Below are 17,731 nucleotides of genomic sequence, written 5' to 3'. Positions count from 1 at the left end.
TCTCCTTAAAAAGGACCCAAGGCAGCTTGCATCAATGGAAAACAATGTTTAAAAGCTAAAAACAGTAAGCAAATACTACAAAAGAATCAAATACCACACTAAAACAGTGAATAGAATCAACACCAAAGTACATACAAAGCAACACGGCACAACAATCCATTAAAAAACCCCACTCAGATAGCCAGTCACTGAGGTTGTCTTCCAGAAGAGGAAGATCTTTGTGTGCTTGTGGATCAACAGTAAAGATACGATCAGCCTGCTGTCCAGTGGGAGGGAGTTCCAGAGCCTGTGAGCAATGGCAAAGAAGGTCCTCCTCTGTGTTCCCACCAAATGTATCTGTGAAGGTAGTGGGACCAAGAGGTGTTTGAAGGGTTAGAGTCCCATCCTGGTGCGAAATATCTCAACCTAAAGTTCTCCATAGGGCTTAGTCCCCCCCCTTTTTTTTTTTTGCTTTAGTTGGTGTCTTTCCCTCTGATCTCTTCCCTCAACCCCATAAGAAGAGGGTTTATAAGGAGGTTAATGCTGAGGTGCCTCTCAACCTCAGCTTTGGGAACTCATAATTGTATGCTTGCCCTAGTCAAGAGATCCTCTTTGTATGTATGTATGTATGTATGTATGTATGTATGTATGTATGTATGTATGTATGTATGTATGTATGTATGTATGTATGTATGTATGTATGTATGTATGTATGTACGTACGTATGTATGTATGTACGTACGTACGTACGTACGTACGAATAAATAAATAAATAAATAAATAAATAAATAAATAAATAAATAAATACCTCCTTTCCAGAGTCTACAGCATCTTTCCTAACCTCCTCTATCTCCTTCTACCCCGGAAGAACCACTGCTTTCTTCTCAACATGTTCTACTCTTCCCTTCTCTGTCTGTTGGGACCCTCCTCTTCTTCAGTACAGTAATCCACAAAACTTCACACTGAAACAAACCTGTTAGTCTCTAAGATGCCACAGCTCTTCTATTTTCAATACTGCTAGAAATTGTCTGGATTTCTTACTGTACATTGTCTTGCCTCTGAGGGAGATAGATGTAACCCTCACAAAGCAGCATACAGTACAAACAACAAAATTGGATATACTGTACTAACCACAGTAAAAAGGATGTAGAACATTTGGTGAAGTTGCTTCGGAAGCCAGAGAGGTTGCCTAAATGTTTCTGCATATCTAGACTCATGTCATCTGATGAGAGTTGAGACTTATCTAACAGCTATTCTGTAGTACAGAAGGACCTCTACAGCAGATACTATCAATATGGGCAGGACAATAAAAGTGCAAGCATGGTCCTTACTGTATTTTGCTCTTTGAATATCATTCATCCATCCATCCATCCATCATGCCTCGCATTTATATACCATCCATCTAGTAGCAAGCCGCTACTCTAAGTGATTTACAGTACATAAAAAATAACTGACCTTGCAACCCTTGACTAAAAAGACAATTCAAATAAAATATTAACACCAGTACTTTGAATGGCTACTGAAAGTGTACAGCAACTCTTGCCCTTTGCACAAAATCATGTTGTCTGACCTCTTACCCTCCACCAGCTATTGGGCTGTCAAAAATTGTATGTGTTGGAAATTCCACTTTGGCTTCAGAGGCAGTGTCACGTCAGGTGCATTGTCTTGGCCTTCTTTAGAAATCAGTGGCTCGTAAGCAGCGGGGGGGGGGGGGTTGTAGATCTGATCATTCTAGATAACTTCCAACTAATAGAATCACTACTCTACCTGGATTAAATGTTAACTTATTCTCCTTGATCCATCAGTTAAGTCCTAAATAGAGCAGCTGTTACCTCAAGAAACCTCTTACCTAGAAAAGAAAACAATCAAGTTAGATTATATTTGCTAATGTTCAAAGGGACAAATTTTGGTTTCTTTAGTAGTGACTGCACCAGAGCTTCTGCATGAACAAACAAAATCTCACCTTCCCTCAGGGAGGTGTATTTTAAGAGAGTAATCCAAGTCTTCAACTACATTTTGGACGCCACAGTTAAGACTAGTACACTGTAATAGTACTAATAGTCATCTTTCCAATGACCTAAATTTTGCACCACTAATTTTTTTTTAAAATTCATTAAATGCTTCCTATCCCTCTGGTTTAGGTTCTGAGGCTCCTTTCTGCTCTGGAGAAGCCTTTTGAAGCCTGGAGATGCGGTGGGTGTCATTCTGATCCCTGTGATGACAATGAGCTTAATTGGCTTCCACTGATATCAGTAATGGGCTGAATGCGGGCAAACAAATTGAAACTTAATCCAGACAAGGCAGAAATCCCTTGTCAGTCTGAAGACAGATGAAGAAATAGGGATACAATCTGTGCTGGATGGGGCCATACTCTCCCTGAAAACTCAGATTTGCAGCTTGGGGTTTCTCCTGGATTCAACTGAGTCTAGGTGCCCAAGTTTCAGCAGTGGTCAAGAGTGCATTTGCACAGTTAAAACTGGTGTGGCAGCTGTACCTGTTCCTTGAGATGTCCGATTTAGCGACAGTGACACATACCTTAGTTATATTCCGCTTGGATTACTTTAACACACTCTATGTGGGACTGTCTTTGAAGACAGTTCAGAAACTTCAGCTAGTTCAGGCCATTTAGAGGGAGAATATAACAGTCCTGCTACAACAGCTACACTAGCCACCAGTCTGTTTCTGGTCCTGATTAAAAGTGCTGGTCATTATCTCTATAAAGGCTTATACAGCTTAGGTTCAGGCTACCTGAAGAACTATATCTCCCCACATGAGCCTTCTTGGCACTTAAGAACATCACAGACAGCCCTCCTATCAGTCCCATTGCCAGCACAGCATTTCTGATGGGGAGACAGGAGAGGACCTTCTCTGTGGCTGCTCTCAGGTTATGGAATGCTCTCCCTTGGGAGATCAGGCTGCAACCCACCCACCCCCGACCTTTCATCCTTCTGCCAACTGCTGAACACTCTCCTTTTCAGGAAGGTTTTTAACTATCATGATTGCAATATCTGAGATTGTAGGGCACTTACGTTGTGGATTGCTATGTGTGTACAAAGATGGTCTTCCATATAAAAGTAGTGCTGTCTTTTAATTTCCTAGGTAAAGTCTGGATTGACTAATAATAGATAAGCTATTCCACAGAGCTGTTGTCTGTTATTGTGATATATATATCACAATATATATATATATAATTGATCCATAAAACACTCAATTTTATTTTCTAAACTAATTGACATCTAAATCCTGTAACTTTTTGTTCTTTTAACAGAGAGGTTTTCCTACAGTATCTGGGATTAGGATTTTCCTGGAATTGTACCTACAGCATCTTGTTGAAGCTTTGTCCAAAATCCTAATTGTGACTATGTAAAGATGATGATATTACAGAAAGGAGAAGATCTTTAAAATTTAAAAAGTCCTGCATCCATCCCTGGGCTTATTTGGCTTGCATGCAACAGGAGACTTTTAATTACCAATAATAGTTTCATCATGGGCCTTCAAGTCAATTCTGACTTACAGGTGACCCTTTACAGTGTTTTCTAGGTAGAATACTCAGAAGTGGTTTACTCCTGGGTGTGTGTGTGTGCCCTAAGACTGTGCAGCTTGCTGAATGCCACGGAGGTTGGCTTTTCCGGGATCCACAGTGGGAAACTGAATTCTCAACCTCTGCCTCCACAATAAAATATCTAAACCACTGAGCTATTCAGCCTGCAAGGCAGCATAGTTCAGTGTTAAAACACTTGATTTACATGCAGGAAGTTTAAAGTAAATCCCTGTCATCTCCTTTAAAAGGACTGGGTAATAGAAATAGGAAAGATCACTGCCTGTGATCTTGGACAGCTTGTCCATTTGTGATGTTTTAATGGTCTAAAAAAAAGATATCCTCCAAAGTTGTTGCATAATAGCGACTGTAGTCCAACATATCTGGAGGGTACCAGGTTAGGAAAAGCTGGACTAGAGGGACAAACAGACTAACCTTGTAAGAGGCAACTTCCTGCATTCCCACAGGATAATAGAAAAAAGCCTTCCATCTATTCTCAGTAGTACATTTTTAAAATTAACATGTATTGACAAAAGATACATGGTCCCTTGTTATACTCTGTGTATTCTTTTTAGAATGCTACATATGAGTGACAGAGAACAGCTAGAAGCCCTGTATTCTGTGCTTGTATACAAAATAATAATTGTGTTCCATCAAGCTAATTCTGATGTATGGGTTTCTCATATTATTTATATGATTTATCAGGGTTTTCTAGGCAGACTGGCCATATGTCATTTTAAAAGAACCAAACAGAAATTGTTTATGGATACAGGTGTTGACAGAACAAACAATGTTATTAACTCTTAAACAAACATTCTCCTTTATCTCTCTCAATCACCACTCCCCCGCTCAAACTCCAAATCTCTATTTCAATAGGTCATCTATGTCCATCTAAACTCCTCCTTCTGCTGCTGCGTCTCTTATACCTCATGACTCTGCCCCTTCATCCCTCCCATTGATCTATGCAAACAGCATATGAATATTCATGACCTGGGCTAACACCACATTCCTCCGCCCTTAATAAGTTTGTTTTAGGAGGGGAAACCTAACGGTTTGCCCTCATAAACAAACAAAAGTTTATGGGAAAATATAAACAGGAGCCCCTTACATTATTTACATCACTAAAGATACATTACATTACTCTTACATCAATAAAGACCTATTAACCTCCAGCCCTGAAATTAAAAGGCGCCTTCTTCTTGGGAGGAAAGCGATGACAAATCTTGACAGCATCTTGAAAAGCAGAGACATCACCTTGCCAACAAAAGTCCGAATAGTCAAAGCTATGGTTTTTCCTGTCATGATGTATGGAAGTGAGAGCTGGACCATAAAGAAAGCAGACCGCCGAAGAATTGATGCCTTTGAATTGTGGTGCTGGAGGAGGCTCTTGAGAGTCCCCTGGACTGCAAGGAGAACAAACCTATCAGTTCTAAAGGAAATCAACCCTGAATGCTCACTTGAAGGACAGATCCTGAAGCTGAGGCTCCAGTACTTTGGCCATCTCATGAGAAGAAAAGAGTCCTTGGAAAAAACCTTGATGTTAGGAAGGTGTGATGGCAAGAGGAGAAGGGGACGACCGAGGATGAGATGGCTGGACAGTGTCTGCGAAGCAACCAACATGAACCTGACACAACTCCGGGAGGCAGTAGAAGACAGGAGGGCCTGGCGTGCTCTGGTCCATGGGGTCACGAAGAGTCGGACACGACTAAACGACTAAACACAACCTCTTGCATTACTTACATTAATACCAATTACATTACATTACTTTTACATTAGCAAGGATACACAGAGCATGGACAGAGTTCCTACTCCAGTCCTCTCAAGATGCCAGCCACAGAGACTGGTGAAGCATCAGGAAGATCGACCTTCAGAACACGACCAAAGAGCCCGAAAAACCCACAACAACCATACTCACAATTACATTTCTCAGTTCATCAACATCCAAGCAAACTCTGCACTTTAAGCATATTCCATAACTATCATACAAAAATAACAGTTAATACAATATTACAAACTTTTGTCCATCCATTAGTCATTTGGCACTCTGATGTCCACTGGATGTCCTCGGCTCGCCTCTTTTGGGTGAACCCTGTTTTCTTTCCAATTAGTGGCTTCACTGTCTCAACTTTAGGAAGGGTAGGCAGTTTCTTCGACTCCTCCAAAATAGCTACAGTGGTGTTATTTGAAAACTTTTGCTCTTGCCTTCACCCTCACCAATAAACTCACCCACAGGTAATTTTGTCGCAAAGCTCTCCATATGCGGGGGACCACTATCCTGGGTCACCTCAAGATTTGTAGGCAATTTTCTTTTAAGTGCTATATCAAACAGTTGGCCTTATTTCGGATGTATGGACATGTTCATCATCTGGTTCTGTTCCTTTAATCTCTGCTTGCCTTGCAGGATTCTCAGTGCTTTTGCAGCTGCATGTGGAGCCTTCCCAATTCTAGTCCCTTCAGCTTTCAAGTGCTGTCATAACACATCTACAGGTGCTGACCCGTGCTAACTACAATTCATTCCCCTCTATGGGTTTCAGCGTCTCCATTTTGTCCTCCGGACAGAATGCTTTCTCCTGGGCCTTTTCATCACACCAGCCCCTCTGATTTTCATGAGCACCCCCTAAAAGCTTTGCTCTGCTATTTCTAGGGTCTTTTGCAGATCAATGTGTTGGAAAGGGGTTGAGATCACTGGCAATGGCCATAGCTTAGCCATTGTCTGGTCATTTCCAGTACCTCATTTTTGGCAAGTATCACAGCTTCGACAATATTGTTTCACTTGCTTCCTCATCCTAGGCCAATAAAAGTTCTGTGCCACTCTTTGCTTGGTGCAAGAGATGCCCACGTGTGCCCAAATTACATCTCTGTGTGCCTTTTCTATAATCTTTTCTCTGTACTTAACAGGGACAATTAGCTTTTTGTGGGGTCCTTCTCCCCCATGAGGTGCCTATTAAAACCTATCTATATAATAAATCTTTTTCTACACAATATCTCTCTGGGTGTTCAGGGGTCAGTGGAATGGGATTCTCATTAACTTTTCCAAAGCAATCACTCAAGGTAACATCTTGCTTCTGCTCCTTAACAAAGGAGGAACTACTAGGATTTTTCATTAGTACTAAATCAGCTGTCTCCCTCATCTCAGTATGTTCATCTAAAGTGGGTTTTTCAACAAGGGTTTCTGTGCTTTCCTCAGAGGCTTCAGTCTGCCTCCCCTGAGAGCGAGTTACTATTAAAACACTCTGCACATGCTTGGCTAGATCTAAACCAATCAGACAAGGAGCTGGGATTTGGTCTGATACTGCCACTTTCCATATACAGTGGGGTCTTGACTTAAGAATGGCTCGAGTTAAGAACATTTTGACTTAAGAACCGCTCTCATAGGAAAATATTGACTTGACTTAAGTACTTAGATTTGAGTTAAGAACTGAAAAAAAACCACGTGGGAGGCAGGGAAAGTGCAAAATGTGAACTTTCACTTAACTGTTGGCCAGTGAAAAGGGTGCCTGTCTGCTTCCTCACTCCTCCCAGCGTTTAGAGAGTGGATTGGGAGACAGTCTTCAGACTGCCTGGTACTGTACTGCCTGGACTGTATTTTCCCTGCCTTCCCTGAACCTTTCTTGAGCTAAGAAAAAAAGAAACAAAATATCCCCCTCTAGTGGTCGAAGGCAGAATAGCAGCTTCCCATTAGTTTCTATGGACGGAAAAGAGCAGATACGGATCAAATGGTTTTCAATGCATTCCTATGGGAAATGCAGATTTGACCTGCGAACTTTTTGACTTGAGAACCGCCTTCCAATACGGATTAAGTTCTCAAGTCAAGACCCCACTGTACCAGACCACGCATAGTATTTTACTGCTACTCTAGCCATTGGCAGAACCACTGCGTCCAAGCTACTTTTCACTGGATTGTTTTGTATCCTAGCGCTGTGCCACCAATTTGTCATGATTCCCATGTGGCCCCTGATTGTTTCACCAAGCAAAGAGCTCATGCTACGTGCCCCTCAGTTGCCACCAGTTGATTTCATCAACAATACCTATTATTAATAATTGAGGTCCAGACTATATGTAATTTTAAAAGAACCAAATAGAAATTGTTTCTTGATACAGGGGTTGACAGAACAAGCAATGTTATTAACTCTTAAACATTCTCCTTTATCCCTCTCAACCATCAGTTTCCCGCCCAAACTTCAAATCTCTTTATGTCAAAACCCTATGTCCATCTAAACTGCTCCTCCTTTTATTTTTATTTTATTAGATTTATACCCTGCCCATCTAGACAGGTAGTCTAATCTGGGCAGCATTATCGAGGTCCTAAACCATTTAGGGCTTTATAAGTAATCGTAAGAACTTTGAAATCAACGCAGAAACGAATGGGCAACCAATGCAAGGCAGCCAGCGCGGGGGGGGGGGAAATACTTTGGTGCGTCTTCACCCCAAATAGAAGTCTGGCCACAGCATTTTGTACCATCTGAAGTTTCCGCGTCAATCTCAAAGGCAGCCCCATGTAGAGCGCTTTACAGTAATCCAATCTTGAGACTACAAGCACATGGACCAAAGTGGTGAGTGCCCCCACATCAGGATAGGGACGCAGCTGGGCAATCCGCCAAAGATGGAAATGTATGGAACGGACCACTGACGACACCTGGGTCTCCATGGTGAGCACCGGGTCCAGATGTACACCCAAGCTGCGAACCTCACTCTTGGTGGTAAGAGTCACCCCCCCCAAAAGAGAGGGGGTTTCCCAGGCCACAGATGTCTGGGGCGTCCACCCGAAGGACCTCCCAGATTCAGCCTCAGACCGTTCTCCTGCATCCATGGCTGGAGTTTATCAAGCAAATAAAAGGACATATGGACTTCTTTTTCAAACAGAACATGAGGCCAGAAACACCAATGACAATGGTTTGGGAGGCAAGTAAGGCATTTTTAAGAGGAGAAGCCATAAGATTTGCATCAAAACAAAAAAGAGAAAGACAAAAAATAGTCATAGTCTCATAGTCTGCCACTTCCTCCCAAACTGTCACTTCTTGCTCCACCCACTTTTCTCTTTTCGTCTCCTCTGCTAAACAAACCTCCATCTTTCCTGCTCTTTCCTTTGATTCTAATTCTCCCGCCTCTGTTTTAACTGTCACCTCTTCCTCCTTTGGTTTCTCCGTATTTCTCTTCTTCTCCTCCTTCTATGGCCTCTCACTTTCGTACTCTGCTCCTTCACATCTAATTTTCACATTTTAAATCCACACTGCAAGACCCATCAGAGCACAGAAACATAACCCCCAGCCCAAACCCACGCTGCAAAAACTCTGTAAACTATATACAGTTTGAGTACCCAGAACAGGCAGTCTCTCTGTTTTACAAAAGAAATTTTAAAAATCCAAAAAGCAAAAATTTTAAAAAGCCCCCCAAAATACAGTACAGTACAGTACAGTCCCAGGCAGTCTGAAGTCTTTCTCTGAACCCACACTCTCTAACCACTGGGTCGAAAGAGGTACACAGCAGCATCCTTTTTGCTGCCCAACAGTTAACTGAAAGCAGTTCAAATTTCCCACTTTCCCTGCCTTTCCCCTCCTTTTTTTCTGGTCGTAAGTTGAAGCTCCAGTCGCAAGTCGAAGCTAAATTTTTCGACCAGATCTGGTCGTAACTCAAAATGGTCATAAGTTGGCATGTTCGTAAGTCAAGGCATCATTGTACCTCATGACTCTGCCTCTCCATCACTGCCATTGGTCTATGCAAATAGCATATGAATATTCATGACCTGGGCAACTGCCACAGAGAGTATTCAGAAGTAGTTTACCATTCCTTTCTTCTTGGGGTGTCCTGGGACTGTGTAGCTTGCTTAAGGTGCACAGGTTGGCTGTACTTGTAAGAGGTGCAGTGGGGAATTGAACTCCCAACCTCCAGCTCTGTGGACAGATTCCTGCCCTACTGAGCTATCCAGTCAGCACATACAAAAAGAATGTGTGAGAAATGGCCCTCAGAATAGTTGACCACCAGGCAAGTTTTTTTTTTTTAAGAAGACTGTTAAGTTCAAGGTTTGACAACGTTTTAATATTATTTGCTATTTTATTATTGTTGGTCTTGATTGTATTTTTTTGATAATGAATTTTTAACCAACATCCATGCATTTCTAGATTAGATTAGGCATCCTTCAGTCTCGAGAGACTATGGTAACATGCTCTGAATAGAGGACTTGGAACAGCGTCTAGTGTGGCTGAGGAGGCCGATTCAAGAGTGACAATCCCTTCCACACTGAAGACAAATACAATCTGTCCCCTGTCCAGCTCCGTGATTTTGCTGCTTTCGTGACTGCGTCTTTGCCTCGACCTGCTGGACAAGGGTCTCTTCAAATTGGGAGAGGCCGTGATGCACCGCCTGCCTCCAGGCTAAATGCTCAGATGTCAAGGTTTCCCATCTGTTGAGGTCCATTCCTAAGGCCTTCAGATCCCGCTTGCAGATGTCCTTGTATCACAGCTATGGTCTCCCTCTGGGGCGATTTCCCTGCACTAATTCTCCATACAGGGGATCTTTTGGAATCCAACCACCAGCCATTCTCACGACATGCCCGAGCATTTTTAAAGATTAGGAACTGAAAATGATTATTCTGAAAGTTTCACAGAAAGAGGGAGAAAATTGCAACCATAATCTGTTACAGCGAACACAGGAGGCAATTTGAAAATTAACAGAGGTATGTAAACACAGTGGAGCAATGATTAGATACATAGTGGATACCTGTTAGATAAAAGTCTGAGCTCTCTTAATCAAACTTATATTTTTTTCCTCCACAACCATTTTGTTTGCCCTGAAATTAGAAAGTCATAGAACTGGCCCCATTTTTATCTCTGGCCTTCTCCAAGGAGCTCAGAATTAGATGTTTCCTTCTTTCCCTTTCACAGGAATCCAGTCAGGTTTGGAAATCGAGTTACTGTAATATTTCAGCCCAACACGCTCTCCATCCCATACTCGGGCATTTTAGGGAGCGTTTTCACAAACTTTTCTAAGAATCCTTCGGTTGCGCGCCATTAATATCATTTTTAATGAGCTGCACGTGGCAAAGAGCTTAAACAACGTGCATTAGAGCACCTGAGGAATTTGTTTAAAACCGGGGCGCCTCCCTGGTTTCTGCTTCGCAGAGCCATAAACAAACTGACATAGGAAAATAAATTGGCGAGCATGTTTTAATTACTGGATCACGTGTGTGTGTGGGGGGGAGAGAGATTGCTAGGGCAGGGCAAGTGCACTTTTCTGAGCGCCTCATCTCTACAGATACGTCGCGTCTCGTCGGGTTTTGCGGCCAGTTTCTGGAGGGAAGGCTGGCCTTTATGAGAGAAGGCGGGCGAATGGGTGGTGGTGGTGATGGAGAGGCATAAATTGGCGAGGAGGCCGCCCGCAAGGGAGCAGCCCGGGTGGCGTTCCCAAGGCAGAGGCGCTGCCCTGAGGAGCGAAAGAGCATGCAGGCAGCGGCGTGGGTGTTGCTGCTGGGCTCGGTGCTGACCCAGTGCGGTTCTGAGGGAAAAGGCCAGCCGGTAAGCATCGGTGGTGGCGGCGGTGAGGAGGCGCCCGCTGCTCTTTCTGCCCATAGGTTGGTCTTGGGGGTCACCGCTCGTCTTCCCTCCGCCTCCCTCCCAGGCAGAAACTCAAGAGGCGGTGGGAAAGGTGGCGGCCCTAGCATTTTTGTAGTCGGTGGACGCTGGGCTGCTGAGGCAGCTGCGAAAATGCCTCCGTGAACCTTCGCGACTCGTGAACCTTTGCGGGGGTTGACTCGTACTCCGCGCCCGCCTCGACGGGCTGTCCTCTTCTTATCGGCGTTGGAAGCAAGAGGTTACCGTTCAGCACCGGGTCGAGGTACTCCGCCTTCCCCGGTGAGAAAGGGTGATCGGGTGAGGCGAAATGTTGGACCATCCCTGACACGCCCTGGCATCGCTCAATAGGTGTTGTTTGAGCTAGCATCGTTTCCCACTTCATGCGGGGGGGGGGGAGGGCAGGGGGCTGGTTTGTGTGGATTCTCTCCCGGTCTTTCTCAGAGAGGAGGGGCGTTGAGTCGGGGGTGAAGCAATGTCCCGAAGACATTTCTCATCCGATGAAATTCTGATGTGCAGCGGTTTTCTCTCTCCTAGGTAAGTCCCTTTAAGGAAAGGTGACATCTCACGTGAGCATGTCCGCGATATATTGCCTTGTAGGATTTACCATTAGGCAAAACGAGGCAGCAGGCTTAGGTTGCATGTTCTGAGTGTTATATGATGACAATAATTTAGTTTGTTGTGAATTTTTATTGCCAGGGAGAGGAATAGAGGTGGATTTTTCTGCCTCACCTGATGAAATAACTTGGCTGGTTTTTGGTGCTAGGTACTTTTGCCTGAGGCAGCAAAATAGTTAGGATCAGCTCTCATATCAATTCTTCTGTAACCCCAGTAATTTTCTTCTTCAGACCCAATAATCAGACTCATTCATCTCTTCCCGTGCTAATTTTTCCAAAGCTCATAAATGTGTGCTGCTGCCAGAGACAGAGCAAGCATACCCATCCATCAAAGCACTCAGGACCCAAAGTCACCCAAGTTATTTTAATATATAAGAAAAGATCAGGCAAGCACTTTGTCCCAGTCCTGACATTAAAAATGCAACATTTCCAAAGTAGAGAAATATCATTTTGCTGCTTCATACTGACATCCAAAATCTGCTGTCTGAGACCTTGCAATTAGTAATTCCTTGACATGCTCACTCAGAGTATTGATATCTTAAACTTTAAGACATTCCGCCTTGACTGCACATAAAAAATAACACACTTAAATAAGTCACAGTGGCCCAGAAGAGTCACAGTTTACAGTATTCATACTAGCCAGGTTTGAAAAGTCTACACTTGTGAGTTTTGTGCATCTAGGACAGTGGTTCCCAATTTTGACTAACCCAGGAGTTCTTGGACTGCAACTCCCAAAACCCCTGGGCAGCAGAGCTAGTGGTGAAGGCTTCTGGGAGTTGCAGTCCAAGAATACCTGTGTTACCCAAGATTGGAAATCACTGATCTAAAAGAAACCTTTAAGATTCTAACACCATATCTCCTAAGAAATGGGAGTTCAGTGAAAGGTGGTCCTAATACTGGATTGTATAGCCTAACAAATGAGTTAAAGTTGTTAGTTCATAGTTTATAGTCATATTCACAATGCCTAAGAATGCTCACCCTGCATTTTTACAAAAAGTTTTTTCATAGTTAAACCTTCAACTGAATGTATGCCCTTAAATTAATAAATTTGAAGTGAACTCAGAATTTCTGCAAGTCTAAACTCTCACACAAATTGTGAGAAAGTACAAGATGCAGTGGAAGCTTTCATTTGACATGAAATATGAGTAGTATTGGAAGGGCAGTACTTTGCATGTTTACTCATATATGCTCCCATCTTAGCAAATATAGGGTTAATTAGCTAGATCAATATGTTTGGACACTTTGAGTCAATTTAAATGGAGGCCTGATTAATTTACACACTTACCTTTAACACAAATGCTTACAGCAAAATGTCACCATCATGCACTATATTGTAAAAGGAAGCCCTCAGAAAGTACCACCTGCAATGCTACATGACTAATTTTCTGTCTTTTAACAGCAGCTGAATTATTATTTTTTAAAAAAGCAGAGATGTGGGTTTTCTAGGGATTTTGAAATAGGAAGGTTTTTTTTTTTTGATGCCCTAATTCATTCATTCATTCAATCAAATTCTATATCACCCATCTGGCTACAAGGCCACTCTGGGTGGTTTACAATAAAAAAGATAAAGACACAAAATAAAAACATACGTCAAATTACTACTATCAATAGTGGATAATAACTCAAAATTAAGCAAAATCAAACACAAATAAAAATTAAAAAAAAGAACATACACCATAGAAAATCAACACAGAAAATTAAATAATTAAGAGGTGAGATGGTGGAGCAGAAACAAACACTGGAGGGTGAAATGTCAATGTGTTCTGGTGTAGTGTGTGGAATAGTTGACTATTTGTAGCTGTGGGATCAGCTTTTTGTCCGTTTCAGGAGATGGGTGTTTATGGTGATCAGGGTGTTTTTTGTTATGGGTGTATTGTTGTGATAAGGGGGGAAGATGATCTGTCACTGTGATTGATGAGTGTCATTAGCTAGTCTTTTGTGTGCAGTGATTACCAGTCCTTGTGGCTGGGTAGAGTTCATTGACCTTTTTGCAGGCTGTATTTTTCAGTGCTGTGAGCCAAGCTTCGTTGAGTTTTAGATGAAACATTGGCAAGAAAAACCTCCAGAACATGTCCAAACAGCCCAAAAAACCTACAACAACCATCATATCCCGCCCATGAAAGCCTTCAAGAATACATTGAACCATTGTATGTAGGAGTGAATTAACTAACTGCCAAGAACAGGAGGAATTGCCTCCTCCATCTGAGAGTAGTAGGTTACCATTAAGGGTGGGATTGGGCCCATAAAGTGTAGGAGTGAATGGAAACAACGGCCACCATATTTAAAAAGAGCAACACAGGTTGGCTGTGGCCAAAATCCTACTGTAAAAAATTATATGGTGATTGCAAAATCAGTCCTGTGCCTCGTCTGCCACAGACAGCATAGCAAAGGGAGGAACAATTTTTGCAATTAACATTGCACATGCTTCTTTTCCCAATAGGATGTTAGCCTTTATGCCTGCAGCCATTGGGTGCAGAGAGTGGTTCCTGGCAGGATGGCCTAGATTACCCACAGTCATGCTCAATGATGCCATGTTTGTGAAGGCCTGCGCACTAACTTGATGTGGGTTAATGGATCTTACAGTTTTAAACTGGATGAAAAAAATGGTTTTTCGTCACATTTTGTGCAGTGTGAAAATATGGTTCAATGAATGTTGTCACTATGCTGTAATCAAGGTGGGCGTCCTCTGGTGTGCTAACCTGTATACCCAGATAAATGTCTCCCTTTAGAAGATATGATGCCATTCCATCACAGTGTCACCACACTTTACTGCTGTATTTTTCTGTTTACTTGACATAAACTGATGGAAAGAATATTCACCTGACTTATTGATTTTCAATTTATTGATTAGGTCTAATACATCCTCTCTTTTAACCTGTATCTGAGGAAAGGGAAAGGCTGAACTTCTCAACACCTTCCTTGCTTCAGTTTTCTCCGAAAAGAAAAATAGTGTTCAACCTGAGGGATAAAGAGTAGGCGATGTAGTGGGGGAAATGCAGCACAGAATAGGAAGATAAGTAGTACAGGAATACCTGGCTACTCTAAATGAATTCAAGTCTCCAGGGCTGGATGAATTGCATCCAAGGATATTAAAAGAACTGGCAGAAGTAATTTCAGAAGCATTGAGAATTCTTGGAGAACAGGAGAAGTCTCCACTGATTGGAGGAGGGCAAATGTTGTCCCTATCTTCAAAAAGTGAAAAAAAAGAAGACTCAATTATCGCCCAGTCAGCCTGACATCAATTCCTGGAAAAATTCTAGAGCAGATCATTAAACAGACGGTTTGTTTTTACTTAGAAAGCAATGGTGTCATCACTAAAAGTAAATACAGGTTTCACAAAAACAAGTCATGCCAGACTAATCTGATGTCTTTTTTTGATAGAGTTACAGGCTTGATGGATGAAGGGAACGCTGTGAAAGTAGCATATCTTGATTTCAGTAAGGCCTTTGACAAAGTTCTCCATGATATTCTTGCAAGGAAGCTAGTAAAATGTGGGCTAGACAGTGCTACTGTTTGGTGGATTTGTAATTGGTTGACTGACCGAACCCAAAGGGTGTTCGCCAATGGCTTCTCTTCATCCTGGAGAGAGGTAACTAATGGTGTGCCTCTGGGTTCTCTTCTGGGCCCTGTGCTATTCAACATTTGTATCCATGACTTGGATGAAGGAATAGAGAGTATGCTGATTAAATTTGCAAATGATACCAAATTGGGAGGGGTTGCTAATTCCCTAGAGGACAGGATTGAAATTCAAAATGATGTTGACAGATTATAGTCCTGGGCCAAAACTAACAAAATGAATTTCAACAGGGAGAAATGTAAGGTCCTACATCTAGGCAGAAAAAATGAACTGTACAGATATAGGATGGAAGACACCTGGCTAGACAACAGTACTTGTGAAAGGGATCTGGGAGTCTTAGTAGACCACAGACTGAACATAAGTCAGCAGTGTCATGTGGCCGCCAAGAAAGCCAATGCAATTCTTGGTTGCATCAATAGGAAGGAGTATAGTGTCATGATCAAGAGAAGTGATAGTACCACTTTATTCTGCTTTGGTCAGACCTCACCTGGAGTACTGTGGTCAGTTCTGGGCACCTCGATTCAAAAAGGATGGTGACAACCTGGAACGTGTCCAGAGGAGGGAGACTAAAATGGTTCAAGTTCTGGAAACCATGTCCTACGAGGAGCAGCTTAGGGAGTTGTGGATGTTTAGCCTTACAAGAAGAAGGTTGAGAGAGGACATGATAGCCATGTTTAAATATTTGAATGGATGGCATGTTGAGGAAGGGACAGATTTGTTTCCCGCCCCCACTCCCCAGGTTCCAGACACTAGGACAAAGAGCAATGGTTTCAAACTACAGGAAAAGAGATTCCACCTGAATCTCAGGAAGAACCTCCTGATAGTCAGAACTGGTCTGCAGTGGAATAGGCTGCCTCGGAGTGTGGTGGAGTCTTTTTCTTTGGAGGTTTTTAAGCAGAGGCTGGACGGCCATCTGTCAGGAGTGCTTTGGTGGAGTTCCTGCATGGCAGGGAGTTGGACTCGATGGCCCCTGTGGTATCTTCCAACTCTGTGATCTATGAATTCATTAGTCAGGAGAGGCTGTTCGGGCAGCAGAATCTGCCCAAGGTCTTCTGTCATGAAGACAGAGGCAAATAACTAATTTAATTTCTCTGCAATCTCCCAAGTCCCCCTTTACCTTCCCTTTACCTCCCTCACCGTTGAGAGGCCCAGCTGCTTCTGTGGCAGGTTTCCTGCTTCTAACATACTTTAAAAAGCTTTTATTATTCCCCATTATATTGCTGGTCATATGTTTCTCAAAGTCTTTATTTGCCTTCTGTATCATCTTCTTATATTTCTTTTGCCAGAGTTTCTGTTCCTTTTTATTTTCCTCATTTGGGAAGGATTTTCATTTATGGAAGGACCCCTCTTTGTCCTTCAAAGCCTCTCTAACTCCACTTGTTAAACATGCCGGCACCCTCTTGGACTTAGTTGAGCCCTTCTGTCTTTGGGGGACGTGGTGGCAGGGGGATGTGATGGCATTGTGTGTTAAACTGCAGAAGCCTCTGTGCTGTGAGGTCAGATGACCAACCAGCAGTCATAAGATTGAATCCATGCGACGGAGTGAGCTCCCGTCGCTTGTCCCAGCTCCTGCCAACCTAGCAGTTTGAAAGCATGTAAAAATGCAAGTAGATAAATAGGAACCATCACGGCAGGACAGTAACAGGGTTCCGTGTCTAAGTCGCACTGGCCACGTGACCACGGAAACTGTCTTTGGACAAACACTGTCTCTACAGCTTGGAAACGGGGATGAGCACCACTCCCTAGAGATGGACACAACTGGACTAAATGCCAAGGGGAACCTTTACCTTTTACCTGTGTCTTTGTGGTATACACTTTCGCTGGGCCTCTACTACCATTGTTTTAAACAGGCTCCATGCATTCTAGAGAGATTGGATTCTTTTTACTTTCCCTTTCAACTCCTTTCTAGCTAGTTTCCTCATCTGAGGGAAGTCCGCCCTTCGGAAATCAAGGGTTTTTGTGTCAGATTTGTTTGACACTCTCTCAGGCAGTATCTGGGGCCCTGGCTTCCTCATCCTGCTGCTAAACTCGCCGTGTCTTCTTATCTCTTATCCTGAACTTTGTTGCAGTGCCGCACTTTGTTGCAGTAGGCACTTGCACTTGAGCCCATGAGGGCTTCACATTGTTCATGATACACCCTTATCAGGTGCAACACAGACTAATGCAGTCCATTCAGTTGGGATCCAAAGCTTTCCATAATTTGATGTTCACAGAGTTCCTCTTGTTCTGTGCTCTGAATAGGCTTTTGTTTCTTTCATTCAAAATACATTCTGTGCTTCCCTATTTCTTTTGTGGATTATGGAGTAAATAATGCTTTCAGTGAGGAAAAGTCCAAAGGTCGCTAGCACTGTTTGTTTGTATCTTTTACCATAGATGCTCTGTGGATATCTGCACCAGGTCCTTCCACATCTGTCACTTCCACAAACAGGATACATCCCTATTGTAATAAACAGGT

General features: G+C 42.9%; 1 protein-coding gene across 3 annotated transcripts in view; it reads left to right on the top strand.

The window, feature by feature from the left end:
* The first annotated feature begins 2,120 nt into the window (after nt 1-2,120).
* Nucleotides 2,121-17,731, top strand: part of IL17RB (interleukin 17 receptor B) — a 40,655-nt gene continuing 25,044 nt past the window's right edge. Inside the window, exon 1 of one of the 3 annotated variants that reach the window (XM_078385338.1) lies at nt 2,121-2,172. Coding sequence is in view for 1 of the 3 variants with exons in the window: in XM_020803937.3 (XP_020659596.3) it covers nt 10,954-11,028 (75 nt within the window). In the remaining 2 variants the exon portion in view is untranslated. Of the gene's footprint in view, nt 2,173-10,838; nt 11,029-11,534; nt 11,620-17,731 lie in introns of those variants that run through there. The other 2 variants (XM_020803937.3, XM_020803960.3) reach the window with 2 other exon arrangements.

This window comes from Pogona vitticeps, chromosome 2 (assembly GCF_051106095.1).
Source record: "Pogona vitticeps strain Pit_001003342236 chromosome 2, PviZW2.1, whole genome shotgun sequence".
In the NCBI taxonomy this organism is placed as follows: Eukaryota; Metazoa; Chordata; class Lepidosauria; order Squamata; family Agamidae; genus Pogona; species Pogona vitticeps.
The sequence above is the reverse complement of the archived record's forward strand: the minus strand, read 5'-3'. Positions and strand labels throughout refer to the sequence as shown.